The 18,434-nt window shown below is 39.0% G+C and overlaps 2 protein-coding genes across 2 annotated transcripts in view; one reads left to right on the top strand and one right to left on the bottom strand.

Moving 5' to 3' along the window:
- Positions 1–18,434, top strand: part of CngA (Cyclic nucleotide-gated ion channel subunit A) — a 349,197-nt gene that overhangs the window by 275,422 nt on the left and 55,341 nt on the right. The window lies entirely within an intron of this gene.
- Positions 1,966–3,766, bottom strand: LOC140224863 (uncharacterized). The gene is made up of 2 exons (XM_072301722.1): positions 3,654–3,766; positions 1,966–2,595 (listed from the first exon to the last, which is right to left on the bottom strand). The coding sequence occupies exons 1-2, from the start codon at positions 3,657–3,659 to the stop codon at positions 2,254–2,256; spliced, it is 348 nt and encodes a 115-aa protein (XP_072157823.1). The 5' UTR covers positions 3,660–3,766; the 3' UTR covers positions 1,966–2,253.

Here is an 18,434-nt window from a genome sequence, read left to right as displayed (position 1 = left end):
AAATTCACAGTAAAAATTTGCACACATAATAGTATTTTAAACATCACTCAAAAAAAAGGAAATGTCGAAGTAGCATTAACCGCCATGTTGAAATGACATCACAGAAATTATGTTGATATAGGCTGCACTCCCCGTAACCCAACATGGTTTGACTTAATTCTACATTTGCCGTCATGTTGAATCAACATGACCGAGAATGCTTCTACCTGTCATGTTGAATCAACATGACGGTAATATTCGAGTAACATTACGCATGTTAATTCAACCAAATTCATGTAAATTTAGCATTATGTCAGACTGAAACTGCATTACACATGTTGTTTTACCATTCCTTTGGTTGAAAGAACATTAACATTTTGTTGAATTAGCATATGCAGTGTTATGTTACCATTTGCTTTCATATTGTTTCAGGAGTACCGTGGTGCTCTTGAAACATCATCTACGTACTGAAAAGGGGGATGGCGTGTTCTCCTCCTCTCCCTCCTCCTCATCTCCCTCCTCCTCATCTCCCTCCCCCTCCCTCCAGCTCCCTCCCCCTCCCTCCATTCATGATTTCGTTTCATAAGCTAGACATCTAAGCCACCTGACTCGATAGTCTTGACACTTAGACAAGATTGTCTACTCACTGCGAGTAACGTTCAAATTAAAAATAGCGTACCTATTTTTTATTCAGAGAACTGGTACTATTACTCTTTTCAAACCATTTGTTGGTACATTCTGAAAAAGTCTCTTAAGAAATACGTCCCAAAGTATTTACTTAAAAAAATTTCTGGATACCCAATTGATAAGGTAAAAACACAATTGAGACACTTTCGGAAACAAAATAAATCGACTCGAATAACGCTATTAACGCTCACCATGACAAATAAATGGTAATATGGTAATAATACTTACACATGAAACAAAAAGAATTACTTTTAAGTTGATGATAGTTTATTATTCTTCGTTCAAAAACATTTTCGCTCGTGTGGTTAAAGCTCTTAGAATCATACGTTTCTAATTATTTGATTATATTTTTTATTTTCAATGTTTGATTTATTTATATTATTAATTATTATTATGATATAAAATAAGAATAAAAATGACAATCGTAAACACTGAAGAAAGTGAACATCGTTGTTGGAGGAGAAAAAAATAGTTCGTGATAAATTGTTAATTTTTATATGGTGCATAATGCAAATTCCTTTTCGTAAATAGTGAATGGAAAAAAAGAAAAACCTAACAATCTGATGCGGTATGCATTTCACACAACTTAGACGGCAAAAAAAGGAAAAAGTAATTCAGTGGGATATGGAAACACTTAAAATTCGTCTTTTGGAACCACAAGCCCGGATGGCTCGGTTGGTAGAACACTCCGCTTATAATAGGTAGGTCCCGCGTTCAAATCCCGAAAAAGTCGGAAAAATTTGATAGGTCGGATGGGATGATTCTGGGTTGAGAGTAGTATCGGAAGTATAACTACATTAAAATACGATTCAATTTTCATAAAAATAACGTAATTTATTTTAATTTATAGCATTTGACGTACTCGTATATCAACATGATTGTCATGTTAAATCAACATGATTGTCATGTTAAATCAACATGATTGTCATGTTAAATCAACACGACAGCATGTTGAGTCAACGTGACTACAGTCATGTTGATTTAACATGACGGCTATCATGTTTCTTCAACATTTTTGATTATGTTCCCGTAACATGCTGTAAGCTTGTACCCGTTTTTAAGACGCCCGTCATGCTGAATCAAGCTTGCTCAAGCTTAAAGTAACATTTTTTTTTTTTTTGAGTGCAATTTTAAGCTCCTGAAGAGACACTGATCTTGAAATTTCCAGCATGTCGTAAAATACAGAATTTTTGGAATTTCAACATTTAAAAATATGAGAAGCAATTGAAGAGGAAGAGACAAAAAGAGTTCGTAGGTTTGACGAGTTATTTTTCCACAAATAGCGAAAAATCGTGAGCTCTCCGCTATAAATTCACAAAATTTTGTGGACCGTCAAAATTTGACTATCTGCTTAGGCATTTGCCAAAATGCCTGATTACACTTATTTGCCTGCGACATAGACATCTCGTTAAAATGATTTACAAGCCTGATGCAGTCATTTCACGAAGTTCGAGTGTATTACCGGAGAATCTCATGCAACTGGCAGTCCTGCTAAGTCCCGTTTACTTGTTTGCCGATTTCTCTTTGTTTCTCTTTTTAAAGTTAAATCAAGACAGTAGATGTTTCTAATACGATTAATGTGCACGTTTACGTTTGGGGTGTGGATGTAATTGACTTTGTTGACTTGCCTTTCAACGCGAGTTCGAAGTGGCAGAATTCCCGGAAAGTTTTAACGAAGACGACGGCGAATATCGGGGTGATCGTTGCAACTGGAAGTTGGGCCAGCAGCCGGAACATCGACTCGTACTCGCGCATCAGATATTTTTCTATCAGCTCCGAAAGCACGGAGATTGGTCCGATCGCCAGAAAGCTAAAAATTAGGGCCACTCCGATCTTCAGACCACTTTTTTTCTGCTTGCTCCAGCTTTGGAACGGGTTCTTCGATTGTATCTCGTTGATGATTTCGTTCCAAAGTCGAAGTCGAGATTTCTGCAAAAAAGAGTTGAATTAAGCGAAAATACATTCAAAATTTTCTTGTGTGGGCTCCAACACTGGAAAAAAAACATATTGGATCTACAGTCCAGACTCTTGAAAACATTGACAAGAAAAAATACTCTTGATTCAATCAGATTTTTGCTTAGATCGAAAGGAAATCCGCTCAAATTAAGAGGCTTGGTTCTTGATTTAAGCAAAAATCCGATTGGATCAAGAGTATTTTTTCTTGTCGATGTTTTTAGGAGTCTGGACTCTAGATCCAATGTGGTTTTTTTCCAGTGAAGGCGAAAAAGTTTTTTGATTTTTCGTTTTATTTTCGTTTAAAAATGCATTGTTGTTGATATAGACTACATTTTGCAGTAAAGAAATGTAATTTTTGGCTTATTTTAAAAACAGCATCTGTGCTTTCAGATTTTTCTTTATAGATATGTGGTTTTACAGCTCCTCATTGCATAACGCAGTCCGTATTAAAATGATTTTTCTGTAATGATTCGGACCTCATTTTACAATAAGGATTCACCATTCATAGATTATCCATAGAAGCACGTAGCTGCGCTGGGAAGATAATGGTACATGCACTGTTCCTGAAATTAGCCCAAAATAGTGGTTCCTTATCGCAAAATGTGGTTCATTCTGTCTTGGCGCTATTGAGAATTTGCAGGTGCCTACGATTTCATGAATTTCGAATATTAGGTAATTATTAAGTGAAGTGGGCAGGCTGAGAATATCTGAATATCTGTGGTTTTTAGATTGAACAATTGCTTGAAGAGTTATGAATGGAGCAAGCTATTTCACTTAAATAAATGTGTTAAGGAAAGTTCCGCCTTCTGACATCACAAGACAGTTAACTTTCTCATTTTTTAATCTATTTTAATCCAATTTCCTTTATCAGAAAAAATTCGAAAAAACACAATGAACCTGCTCATCAAGATTTGTTACATGAATCAATAAAGTGTTATTGTAAAATGTCTCCATAATAATGATAATGACACTGTAAATGGTTCCTCTCTGTTATTAAGGTAAAAACGTGTCGTAACAGAATATCAACTTACCTCCATGATTAAGGTAACAGATCAGCCGTAGCAGTTAGGACAGTGAGAACCAGTATTAGATCTTAATTTTATGATAAAATCGAATGATATCGTTACCTAGCCTCTTGAGTGACACTTCCTCACTGACCCAAAGAAGTCAAAGGGTGAGTAGAATTACCCATGAATAAGAAAAGGGGTAATCATGTTCGTGACGCTCAACTAAGTTAGTAAAGTTTGGTGAAATTAAAGGATAAGTGAAAGCAAACAAAATTTAGTCGCTAGTCACATATAATTATTAGCGGCTACCTTCGAAACTCAATAATGCTTTCGCATCATGCCAAGAATCCACATTATGCATGACAGGGTTAAGCAAGGTCTTCTCTTCCTTAAAGTTGCTGTTAGTATTTCATATTAGGTTATATGAATACACTAGTGACCTATTTTCAGCCTAAACGATACCCATGATCATTTTGAAACAATAATCGCTCAAAAAACGCAACTGTTGTCAAATTTTATTGGGAAGTCAACTGTTGAAGAGAAACTACTGCAATAAAATGTAACGAATTAAAAAACGGAACATTTCCCTATTCAACGATAAAATCGAAAAGTTTCATAACATCGCAAACGAGGTTACGCTAGTTTTTAGCTTCATGATTGATAAATGAAACCGAGAGAGGTATGCACTTTTCCAAAGGCGGATCCAGCAATTTGGCAACTCCAGATTTCCTACGTTTAAACCTATGCTAAAAAATCGATTCTTGTCTGAGCACCTGGCCCCTCCAAGAATCGATACATTTCCATAGGTTTAAATGCGGATAGGCAATGTTGCAAATTTGCTGAATCCACCGATGCACTTTTCTAAAGTTCTTACTTTTACCTGCATTGCATATGACTGGTTTTATTGCTAGCCGAATAAGTTGATGCACTTTCTAGACTGTGACAGAATAATGATCGACGTCTCTAATACGTGTAAATTAAATTCAATAAAATAAAAGTAAATTAAATAAAAGATGATGGGAGCCTCTGAGGCCGTATAATACTGCTATGCTAAAAAAGAACACCGTTCAACTTTCAGACATTTTTATATTTTCTTTGATAAAATGTGACTTTTCCAGGAAATCTGTGAATATTGTCCTTCAAACTTTAAAGAGCATTTTATTCGTGATCAGATCTGAGTTACGTAAAAATTTCATGAGAAAATATTCATAACTTTCCTCAAAAAATGAACATTTTACTGGAGGAAATTTGGCAACTCTAGCATGTTAATACGAGGTTTTCCCTTATCACGGAAGAATGGCGCGTAATCTTACCTGGCGCGAACTTTATGAGCATTGTAAGAGCGAAGTCTCTATTTTTCCGTGTGAGAGCGCAAAGCGCCCATCACAGGTTGGGCCTCCGAGTGATCTGGGATGGGGGCCGCGTTACCCGTATACTCATAATAATTAGCGAAGAAAGGATTCAAATTACGATTAGCTGCACGGTGGGGGCGGGGGAGAGGGGCGGGTAACGAGAGGAGCCTTGAAGTTTATTAAATGCTCGGGATTTTCAGCTGCAGATTTTTGGCAGGGTTCCCGCGCGGCCTTGCAGTGCACTGCAATTAACTCGTCGATAAAATGTTCCTCGCCGGAGCACGGCGGTGTGCCAATTCCTCCCCGGACGGCGCAGCGCGGCTCCCGCAGTAATTGGTGCGGCTCCAGCAGTGCCTCTAAACGTACTTGTTTTATCTTCCGATTAAGAGGATGTATGGAGGTAGATGAGCTATGAATGGGTCCGCTACACGAGAGATGTACACGGTGGAAAAAGAACCCTCGCTCTTACACTGAAAAAAAAAACACATTGGATCTAGAGTCCTGACTCTTAAAAACATCGACAAGAAAAAATACTCTTGATTCAATCGGATTTTAGCTTCAATCAAGAACCAAGCCTCTTAATTTGAGCGCATTTCCTTTTGATTTAAGTAAAAATCTGATTGAATCAAGAGTATTTTTTCTTGTCGATGTTTTCAAGAGTCTGGACCCTAGATCCAATGTGTTTTTTTTCCAGTGCACAGCAAGAAAGTCCTACTCCATCCTTGATTTTGGTGATTTTTCATCACTGGTAAAAAAAACCTCTTGGTTCAAGAGTGCAATTTCTTGTCGCCGGTTTTAAGAGTGCGGGATTGATTCAATTCACGTTTGAATTGAATCAATGCAAAATCCGCTTGAAACGAGAGTTCAAGACTCTTAAATCCGGCGACAAGAAACTGCACTCTTAAGTCAATGCAACGCGGCATTGGTCCAAGAGGTTTTTTTTCACCAGTGATCAGATAAAGAGGATTGCATTTTGCAAATAGGAACCAAGAGCATGCCAATGTAGCTAAGAGTCTATAATCTACATCCTTTGAAATAAAATGTCTAAAATCACGCAAAAAATTAAATTTACACTGGTAAATTTCGTCTCGGATGTATAGATTATAGATTAATAGGAATAAATATGAAACTTGTTTAGATGATCAGTTGATATTTGCAAGGTAAAAAAATTCGCACAATCTTAGCGGCATTGGAATGTTTTTGGTTCCTTTTTGCAAAACGCAATCAAAGTGCTCCCCCCTAAAAAATATTTTATCAAAGCATGTATATTATCTTTGCATTACATTTTGAACTACCATAGACTTGAATTTCTCAGTTTTTTTTTTCAAATTTCAATCCTCTCTAATTCTGTAACTAACACAACAGACCCACAAAAATAACATTTTCGAACGAATATTATCGTGTTATCAGTGCGATGCTTATCATGCCGCGCTGAAAAAACCGCCTTTTGAATAGTTGCAGGTTGCCAAATTTCTTGTGATAAAATATTCATCATCTGATCATGAAAGTTATGATGTTACGAATATTTTTCTGTAGAGTTTTCAGGCACACTTGATGCAACTGTCCATATTAGGCTGACTTAGTAGCTGCGTCTCAATTTTATATTGATTGGTTCTTTTCTGTATAAACACATAGCTTTGTCTCTTAATTCGCGCCTCGGTGGTAAAATGCATCTTACAGTGTTTCTTGCGATCGGAATGATTCGTGCTCATTCCATTATTAATTGGTCAAAGATTTTTCAGCGAAATTGGTAGACAAAGTGATAGACAAAGAAGACAAAAGGGATATGGAGGGATCCTATTAGTGGAAGAAAGTGGTTGCAATGAACGGACAAGGAGGCAGGTGATTGACTAATTATAGCCAACCCTCGGGAGACCCTATAGTTAATCCATCATTGAGTCCCTTATTCTATAACTTCCACCCACTTCAACCTATAGGATCGGTATCCATACTTCCTATGTCTTCTTTGTCTATCGTTTTGTCCATCACTTTCAACAATCAACCCGCAGGATGAGACCAGTCAGTGGCTAGGCGTGGATGATCGATTACCGATACTTCCCCGTCAGAAGCTATGGTAAAGAATCCATTATTAAGGTGTTCACTGCGAACCAGTGTTCGAAATTCACCTTTGAGTTTTAGGAGCCATGTGGCGCATCAAGCCCGATTTTTAGGCGCCATTGAAGATTTTTTAGGGGCCAAATTGACTTTTGGCCTATATATTACTGCGCATTAAGTGAAAAGTTAGATGCAAGATGTTTTCGTAACAGAATTAGTAAATAGCTGTAACTTGGGAAGACAAAAGCACTAGAATGAAATCGTGAAGAATAGAAAAAGCAAGCTTCCACTTGTAGTTCTGAAAATTCCGAGTTTTTTCGATTGAAATAGATTTGTTTTTTTTTTCTTCATATGACTTCCTATGAAGATCCAGATTTTTAGGGGGCAATTTTTAGGGGCCACGTTGGCGCAGAGCCTTCATTTTTTAGGTGCCATGGCCGATTTTTTAGGCGCATTTGGTGCGTTGGCGCCTGTGAGTTTCGAACACTGCTGCGAACACCCAATCAATCGATCCTATTCCATAGGTTTAAACGACAGATCAATCGATACATCGCAAGCCACCGGATGAGACGAAGGACGGGTGGGAGTCGAGCCAAAACTACGGGCTCTGTCCACGGGAAAATAGGAGCATATTTTGAGAGCTCGCGGGGACAATCTGACAGTGTTGTAGGGACTGACATCCATTAATAATGTAAAACAAGGCGGGGAGGCGGCGATCAGACGCGGGGCTCTCTTCCGAGAATTTGCATTCATGAATAGCCCCCGCCCGCTCAGCGTGTGAGGCCCGTCGCCGCCCGGAAAAAGGCAAAAAATTCTTGATCTCATCGAACCCGTTAATTTTCAATTTTCAGCCGAGAAAAGTCATTACTCAAACGCTTGCATGCTCCGCTATTGCCGCCCTATCACCGAGAAAATAGAACCGGAGTTGGACCATAAATTTTTGAAAATTTCCTCCATTTTCCCTCTTTATCAGTGGCGTGGCGTGAATTGCGGTATATCGCTTGTTATGCCATTTAAACCTATGGTAAAGAATGGATTATTAAGGTGTTCGTTGCGGACACCCTGTTAATTGATTCTTTTCCATAGGTTTAAATAACAGATTCGTCGATGTATTGCAAAGCACGCCACGCCACTGCTCTTTATTGGCAAAATAGTCTGTATGAATTGGACGTATTTCTACCAAACAGACCTATGTGGAAGTGAGAAATATGGGGTGTGCTCGTTAGTTCTCTGGCCGTAAGAGTGAATGAGAATAATAAAGCGCCAGTGACGTCAGCGGCAATGATAGTGCGCACTCGAGCGAGGGGGAGATCGTTGGAGGGAGTCTTTAACTCGTGAGCCCTGTCCACAACGCTATCTTGCCATGCCCGCGGCTCTCGAACCTCGCATTCAGTTGGCACATAGGTCTCTTTGATAGAATGTAAAATCCCGCTTTTCCAATTCTACAAAAGGAATCACGCCCACTTTTACATTGCTTCTTATGCAGCTTCAACGAGCACACCCCATATTTCTCACCTCCACATAGGTCTGTTTGGTAGAAATGCATCCAATGGACCACTAGACAAGGTACGAATTTCAGCATTCTGATACATGTTTCTCAACCAAAATTTCACGTAGAACACGATACGCACAACGAAAATTACCAAAATCAACTCCTGACGAAGATATTTAATGATTCTAGATGCGTGAATTCAAACCACCCGCTCATGAAAACTCAATGCTCTACATGATTCACATCGCGCACTAAATGTTTATCATGACAGTCTCTGCGATGTAAAAATCTTCAACTTCAATCTTGACACTTTGGCTCAGCTATAGCAAATTACCAATAGTTTGAACAACACATGGTGGAAAATGAACATTGCTCGATTGAGAAGCTTGCTGAAACCGTTGTAGTGCGCGATTTGACTCACGTAGAGCTTTGAGTTTCTTGTGAGCGGGCAGTTCAAATTCCTCGTAATCAGTGCGAAATAAAAACGTTAATATCTTCGTTAGAAGTTGATTTCGGTAACTTTCGTAGTGTGAATCGTGTTTTACGTGAAATTCTGGTTGAGAAACATGTATCAGATTGCTTAAATTCGTACCTTGTCTAGTGGTCCATTTCAAGCTAAAAATATTGTCTTGTTCCTCCTCGAAAAAATAAAATTGAAGCTGAAATGGGTCTGTTGCAAATTTCAGCTAGGGCAAAAAAAAGGTACATTTCTTGTAGAACATGACTTAAAAATCAGTTGGAGCGCATCGGGAAAGTCTGAAATACACTTCTAAATTCACAATCTGCGTAGAAAATATGCGTTTTTTCAAGCTCCTCGATTCAAAAAAGATACTACGGCACAATTGAACTTTTCATAAGAGCCGTTGGAGCCGTCCCGTTGTCCACGCCACTGATTTGTCCAGTAGTTTACGTCCACGCGCAACAGTGACTTGATCCAAGCGATATATTTAGTCCGTATCTAAGATTATATTGACAATATTGAAATGAAAAAATTGAAAAGGAAGGAGGTGCTGTTATGGTAACTCATTTTTTAAATAAATTGTTACTTTCTTCTTTCAAATTGTCATTGGTTTTATGTTTGGTTTTATTCTCATCCTTAAAATTTTCTATTTGAAATATACCTCGATACACCTCTTTTTTTTCAAATGAAATTATTACTTCATTTTAAAAAAAAATTATATTTTTAAAACGTTGCAAATATTTTTAAAACCTTTTCCAAGCGATGACATCGATATTAATCTCAATGAGCCGTAGTTGTGTCGGAAGAAACTTTACAAAAATGAATAAAAGATAAAAAAAAAAAAACTTAGGAGCACGCAATTTTTTGGTTATAACTCATTGGTACATCGATTTTTCAGCGTCAAATACGTTTAATTTTAAGCGTTTGGTTGCGCGTATACCACACTGCAGCACAGTAAAAGCCCAAAGCATAAAAAGGAAATTTTAAGTGCTTTGAAAATCATTAAAGACACGGAACCACCTTCATATTTACAAAACATACATTATGTTTTCCTTTAATACATATTTGTTTTCATCGATTTAAATGGGAATAATTTATACAGAGTGTGCAAACATTTCAAAATCATGAGTTGAAAAATACTGACTCCGCGAGTTTAAATATTATAAAGAACACAGAGCGGAGCGGCGTGCAGCCAGCGCGATACGCGCACTAGCGCCTACAAACCTAACAGGGATACTTCACGCATTGCGCAATGCGTGAGGTATCCCAGTTAGGTTTGTAGGCGCCGCGCCGCGCCGCTCTGCAGCGAGCCATGGCGCTTCAAGCAACTATTTCACAACAGAGGTGTTGCACAGTATCATACGAAATTGAAGGCGCTCCAACATATTAAGACTAATAGGCATCCTTTAAGAGCACGGAGCTTTCGTCGCAAAATAGATCAAGATACCACGGCACAAAAAGAGAGCGGTAGTCCAAAAACTCACCAAGTCCTGGCATCCGTATTTAATAACGTTTAGCATAATATTTGAATTTCATTGGATAAAAAAGTGGCTATGGCAGAAACATTCTTAAGTATGCCGTCAAGAAGATTTTATTACGAATAGAGAATAAAATAGCTGAATGAAAGCAGGTTTCTGGTTGATGTATGTGACTTTTGTCAGCAATAAATTGTCGTTTGTATTTATATGTGGACCCAATGACTTTAAGTCTCAATTGATACGTGGACAAAAACTCCCCTGCCGAAAAAACGCCGATACTTTGGCACATGTAGTTGAATATTTCGTATATAAGAGGGATCGGTCTTTCCATCCAACCCTTGCGCGGTAGGATGCTTCGCAATATTCGACATGGCCGATACCGACCCGCCAAAACACATGTGGTGAGACGGCTTCTAATCCACCAGCGCGGCGCTCTTATATTTACTACATTTTCCTTGCGTTGATAAGGACCATGGTGCTTCCTCACGATTTTCGCTTGGAAGCGTTGGCCATACTTAATATTGCGTATCAGCAGGGTTGGATTCAGACTTAACTTATGAACTGCTAATTAGAATTACAATGTCCGAGCAGAAAAGGAAAATATTCGTATAACTATACGAAAAAAAACTCAGTTATTCTACCGTTACAACAGTAGTAATGTCACACGGGATTCCACGGTAGTAGAACCGAGGATTTTGATTATTGTAATGATGAGCACGGTGATATGACCGTGTCCACCGTAATATTACTGTGGGTACAGAAAAACTATTATGAGCATGGTTATGCTACTTTGCTCATCAATAATATTACCAAAATTCACGGTTCCACTACCATGGAATCCCGTGTGACATTATTACCGTGGTATTCGTCGAATAATCGTGCTTTTTTTTTCTCCGTGTAAACTATAACTATAACGCATATATCCATTTCGGCATGCCATGCATGGTTGTATTTGGTATAAAAAAATATAGTCCAATAATGTCGGTTAGAATGCATTAAAGACGCGGTCGTTGATTGGCTCAAGTCCGCAATGGAATGGTTGGTATTGGTGGAGCAAAATTATACTAAAAAGCTTCGCGTCCTAATAAACAAAAATGAATAGCACAGAGGCTACTTTACTTTATTTGATTTACCTCCGAAAAATCCTCGTCATTCTCTTTTGCGCTGAATGAGGACAGAAATTGACAAAGTTCCCTCCATTTGTTACTATTCGTACATTTTCGTGGACAAAGGCTGCTTTCGCAGGATTCTATTGACAAGCCGTATCCAGTAACCCTTAAATTCAGAGTTGCATTCAAGAAAGATCAGTTCGAGGTGAAGCAAATGGAAGCCCTTTCTGTTGGCTCCTCTATTCACTCATATTTATGCTCGAGAACGATGCAAAATATTGAGGGAAAAAGCGAGGAGCGGGGCAATAAAGCAGAAAATTTGCCAAATATATCGTTATTGAAAGCGGAGAATAACATCTCAGAAAGGAAACGTTGGGCAAGGCTCAAAGGAACGCTCGTGGAAAAAGGCGAACGGGGAATTGAAAACTACAAAACCTGAAATTCTGTTTTGGGTGAGCGATGAAGAGCTAGCAGCGGCGCGGCGGGGAAATGTATAATATTGCCACGCCAAGAGAAAACGTCGCATGAGCTTCCAAACGTTGCCAAATTTCCCCGCTGAAATATTTATTCTCAAAAAAAAATGTATTCATTTGTAACCGTCTGAAGAAAAATACGGATAGAAGTGGTCAAAAAGTTGTCTTGCTGTTTCTCCATTTAAATTGTTTAAAAAAAGATGGCCGACTTGTTTCAATATAGATTTTACAATGAAAAAATGCTGATGTAACCACTTGTTTATGGATTTATATTTGATGGTGATTAAAATTAGCATTTTGTTATTATAAGATCTACATTGAGCACTACATCATCGGACACTATTTTTAACAAGTTTATTGTTAAATCAGCCAGACTGGTGAAAGGACCTTCGTCCGCGGAGTGAGAATTTCAATGAGACGTTTTTGGCCAAATTGGGTCGTGCAATTTGTTGTGACGGAAAACTCTGTTTTGTGTCACAAAAAAATAAAGCTCATCTTTGCGCCAATAGAAGGCGCTGAGTTGCAATTTAATTTGGCGATTTTTTTCTGCGATTATGGTGAATACACATTTTTTCAAAGGTTTCTCTTGTAGAGACGGTATTCTAACTGCAGATTCTAAACAGCTTCACCTCTATCTGACATCTTTGGGCGTTTCTTGTCCCAAATTTACGTAGAATCCTCATCTTCAGTCTAATTCAAGCGATTATAAGTTCAATTTTTGTGGGCTATGGATCGAACCTAAATTCATCACACATATCAATGACTTAAGCCAAAAACTGCGTATCTCTTACGGTGACGTTTCAAATCTCAACTCAAGTTTGATCTTTTTGAAAGCAAACCAACCAAAAATTTTCCTTATAATGTTTTGTAGCTTGTATTATTTATTTAAATATACATACCGAAAATTTTCAGCAGATAATTTGGCTTGTTTTCTCCCGAGAAGGCAATAGGAGAAAATCAGAACATTGATACGATGCAATGGAGGTGTCGCAACCTATGATCAGGACTATGAACGTCGCAAACTATGAACTAAATCAGGTATTTAATGAAATGCCTCGGCAGATGGTCAAATTTGGACGGTTTACGCATTTTTATAAAATGACGAAGCGCTCATGGCTTTTCAATATTTTGGGAAAAATAACTCGTCAAATCTACAAACTCTCCTTGCTCCATCCTCTTTAAATGCTTTTCATGTACCGAAATGTTAAAATTTTAAAACGTCAATATTTTATGGTATGCTGAAAATTTCGAGGTGAATGTTCGTTTAGCAGCTAAAAATGGTCTAAAATACTGAAGTATGGTGCAAATGTTTACAGTTCTTTCTGACGAGAGCAATTAATCCTTGCGTCTAAAATTAGAAAAATAATCAGAGGTTCAATGTAAGTAAGAATATTTGACTATTTGCCTTGGCATTTGATAAAATACCTGATTTTATTATTTACCTACGACAGAGATAGGCACTGTTTAACTGTAGCTATGTATATCTCAACCCCGAGAACTCCGGAGACACAAGATCAATAAGTGAAAACATTTATTTTTTCAGTTTTACGTATAGGAATCAAAATGAATTTTGCAACGCCCGACTGCTCATGCGGCTTTCTTTCCCAGCACGTATAATCGGAGCAGAGAAAAGTCGTGTAGGAACTTCGGGAGACGAAGCAATAGGGCAAGTCTTGACAAAGTCGTAGATAGAGATTGGCTCCACGGGGGCGGGGGAGGGGGTTGTAAGGAAAACACGAGCATGATAGGAAGTCATCAAAGAGAGAAGACTGAAAGTTAGATGCACCATGGCGGTCTCGGCTCGGGGCAAGTTGGTATAACGTCCCGCTACAACGGCCGAGGAGGAGGGAGGGGGTGAAGAAGGGCGGTGAAGGGGGGCAGTGGGGGGGGGGGGGGCAATGGATTGATATCAGTTTACGACGCGCCGCGAGTATCACCAAGCCGAGGCGGCTGTCCATTGTCCCCGCATGTTACCAGACTTGCTCGAAAAATGGAACGGAGCTCCGGGCTGATTATTGAAATTCATAGACAAAGCCGTAGACTTTAGCCTAGCTTTTTGTGTATTTTCTGGAAAATACAGACGAAAAACCAAGATCTAAGCGGCAAAAGAAGCGCTTGATCAATAATTGGACGTATTTCTGTCAAACGTAACCAGAGACAGATGGGAAAGAAGGGGTGTACTCGTTAGTCGAGCTCCGTAAGAATCAATTTAACTAAAAAGCGCCGGTGACGACGTCAGCGGTCGCCCGTCGTGGTTATTTAACTGATGAATCCTGTCCATAACGCTCTTTTGTCATGCCCATGGCTCATGAGTGCCGCATTCAGTTGGCACATAGTTCCGTTTGACAGAATGTGAAATTCTCCTAAAGGAATCACGCCCACTTTTACACGGTTTCTATTGCAGCTTTCAGAGCACACCACATATTTCCCTCTCGTCTATAGTTCCGTTTAGCAGAAATACGTCCGATTACTAAAAATAATCAACAGGAAAACATAGCGACATGTCTCCCTGTTTAATATAATCCATTTGCTCTCGCAAGCAACTGTTTACTGGCTCGCGTCAAAGTGAACGCTAAAAAAACCGGCGCTCCTTCAATTTCGTGAGTATGCAACATACACAACTTCGGAGTACGAATAGTCGCATGGGCGCGCCTTCAACATCAACGCCGTATCACTCCGCGACGTCCCGCTCCTGGCCGGCTCCGGCAGACGGTGAAGTTTGAAGAGACACGTTCTTTAATCTCGACATCCAAATTCTTCAATGTCATTTTAGTTTTTATTAAGTAAAACTGGTGCAAGTCATTATTGAATATTAATTTTTCCTCGGGCCACCATTGCTTCGGAAAATATCGTTTGATTAGTCATTTAAACCTATGTAAAAGGATTGATAAAAAGGGTGTTCGCAGCATACACCTTAATAAACGAGCATTTGCCATAATTTTAAACGGGAAAAAATCGATACTCGATCATTCAAGCCTCGCCTCTGCGAACTACTCCGAATTTTGTCTTGATAAACTCGATTTTTTCCCATAAACCTACACAGATCCTTTTTTTTTCTTTCTTTTTTTTGAAAAGATATGTCAAATATACATTTTTTTCTTTCTTTCTTTCTTTCTTTCTTTCTTTGAAAAGATATGTCAAATATACATTTAAAGTTGATTCCTTTTGCCCGATTCCATTCAAGTCGCCTCGACTTTTTTCCCCGACCGGAAAGTTCAAACTAACCTATTCTAATGTAAACTTCAAATCCAAATGTCTACTTATGCGTCGCTCTTGAAATTTCAATACGTTTTGCATGACATTCCGATCGTCGTTCCTCCGACGTGAGAGCGTATCTCTATCTCCACATGAGCCGTGGAAAACATGGAGTTGTACGGAGAACAGGGCTCACGTGAAAATTGAGCTACGCTTCTACGCCACGTGATGAGGAAACGAGTCGTGTGGTACTTGAAGTGAGATCTAGTGAAATTGTAAACACGGATGGCGAATCGCGATAACTCTCGGCAACTCTCCTCAGTTGGACGTATTTCTATCCAACGGAACTATGTGCATTAAGACATGAGCCCTGAGACCCATAAGAATACATGTATAACAGGGCTCACGTCGTAATGCACGTAGTTCCGTTTGATATAAATACGTCCAGTTAGCGCACCGAAACGTACCGTCCATAAGACCTGGACTCAAGGAGCGCCCAATATTTCATCGTAACTCCCGATTATTATCCTCATACTTCTTCTTGAAACGTTCGATGGTGCAAATATATAAATTTGGCACGGAGCCCTGAATAGCGCCGAGCCACAAAGTCCGTGTAGAGCGAAGTTATGGCAGTTTAACTCCACCTCCTTGATCTCCTCATCACCGTGCCCATTATTGAATGTGACTAAATTGCACGAAAGCTTTGAGGAACTTTTTCGACGACCCGGATGTTGATTCAAAAATCGTACAATATTTTGAATTGCAATTATTGTGCAGGTGAGGGTAAACTCACGTACAAACAAGGTGGAGGAATGGTGCTGGGTCCACACCATTTAGTTTTAATGGGGAAAGCTAAGTCAAGAAGTTCCAAAAATTATAATTAGAGTCAAAAATATTTTTTTATACTTTTTTTTAGACTCTCGTGACTCGTTTTAGACTCTCGACATATCTCAAAGACATATTTTTGGAATATAATTATAATTTTTGGAACTTCATGGCTTTGATTTCCCCGCGAAATGGTGTGGATCCAGCACCATTTCTCCATATTGTTACATACAGTTTGGGCCCCTTCTTAGTGTTTTTTTTCCCTCCCTCGTACAAATATGGCACAGTTCGTGATTTCATGCTCACGGTTGCAGTATAATCAGATGCAACACTACATTGATTGTGGACCTAGGAAAATGCCATCGTGATTATATGGCTTCAACTTCCCGGTCACGCTGGATGTGCGAATTTTCGGAATCTTCCGCAATCTCACAAAATCCGCATTTTTAGCCAAAATTTGCCGTCAGACCCGTGTTTAGATTAGTATTATACCCGAAAAGAGACCGAAGACGACCAAATCATGATGCATTCCGTAAACTAAAGATCTTCAATGAGCAAAAAAACGTCGAGTCAAGGACATCAAGGGTGGGCCCTTATTGATACCACTCCTTTTCATTCTTTTTTATCCTCAAAATTATCAGAGATTGGATCACAAATAATTTTTTCGGGAAAATGTGAGGAGAAAATTGGAAATGAATAACTTTAACTTCTTCAAGAAATTGAGCAAAGATGTAAAAAAAAAACAAAAAAAAAACAAACAAGAATACAGGTGTCAATGTGCGGGAGGGCAGAAGGTAATGTAGAATTTAATTTTCATATTATTTAGGTGGGAGAGTGTAAAACCTTCACAACACTGTATAGTTTTTAGTTTCCTAGGTACTTCCTTCTTCTCTTGTTCTGTCTGTTAAAACGAACGGTATCGCACTCAAAGTCTGTCTCTTCCCTTGTTTATGATTATTTGACCTACTGATCAGTATAGCGATTTAAAATAGCTCCAAGGAGTTCTCTAATTCATGTTATATCGTTTTTATTCGAATTCCACCAGATGAAACTCGACAACGTCTGAATGTTCATAGAGCGATTTTTTCTTTAAACGCGCCAGTGTTCCAGATCGGAGAGCTCGCGACAGGTGTCAATCACACCCCCAACTTCATTCGTTGCACCACCGTGAAAATAACGTGACAATCGCACTGCTTTTCCTGATCCGTTCAGAACCATTCGGAAACAATATCTACATCAGCTCTCAGCATGTCGTTTCGATCAATTCGTCAGAGAGAAACTAGCAAACAATCAAACAATCGCACAGACAAAATGTTGAGACTTCTCAAAATTTCACTTCGGCGGTTTCAGGAAATGGGTCCGTTCCGCTGGTCTCAGAATTTTTTTTTTTTTTTTTTTATTTTTTTTTTTATTTTTTTTTTTTTTTTTTTTTTATAGTTTCCAGGAATCTTCTCGAAGATATGGCAATTTAACCCCCAAATAGCTCCCATCCGTTTCGCATTTCTTTATCGCAGATGAATGTTTCGACCGAGGTGGTCACATCAGGAGTTAAGCTGACATAAGTTGGTTTGACTCTGGAAATGTAGGTTCTCTGATCAGGAGGAAATTTGGAATAGGGATGATAGGACGGTCGGAGCGAAAAACTATAACAAACTCATGTCTGCATATCTACCCGGATGCTGCCAGAATCATCCCTCAGGGATATTTCTCCTGCTGCAACACTATCGAGTGTGGGGGAGAGAGGGGTAGTAGGACTTCTTGGTGGACTACTCTTTGAATTTTGTGTGTTGTTTTTGAGGATTTTGACAATGTATGCATGAATTGTACTCCAATTTCCTTTGAATGGTAGCATTAGAGACATTATATCGGTCTTAGAATCGTGTTTCGATGCTTCTGTCCCACCAGCAGCTTCTTACGCTCAATATTAGCGGATAGGTGTATTTCACTTTGAAAAATTCGGTTAGTGACGAATCTATCGTGGTAGTGACACCCTTGGTTTCTGCCACCTTGCGTTCATCCAAGTTTCACGTTGAGTAACCAGTGCAACTGTGTTTCTCGTGGCTGTTGAAACCAAAGAGGCAAAACACGATTTTCATCAAATTCACATGGAGGGCGCGCTTTGAAGGACTGTAAATTTTGAGGTAATGTCTTAAATTCTTTGAAAGTTGGCTAAGCACCATCTGAGTCAATTTTGGTTCCTAAAAGATCCGTAGGCTAAACTAATGTTCAAGAGTCTCCACACAATTATTGTAATCTTCCGTCGCATTTCTAAGGCGCAATGATACAACTATTTGAACTCTCCGGAATGCGTGAGGTATCACGCCGCATTTGAAGGCGTTTTGAAAACAGCCAAGTTCCGATACCCG

This window comes from Bemisia tabaci, chromosome 6, assembly GCF_918797505.1.
Source record: "Bemisia tabaci chromosome 6, PGI_BMITA_v3".
NCBI lineage: Eukaryota > Metazoa > Arthropoda > Insecta > Hemiptera > Aleyrodidae > Bemisia > Bemisia tabaci.
The sequence above is the reverse complement of the archived record's forward strand: the minus strand, read 5'-3'. Positions and strand labels throughout refer to the sequence as shown.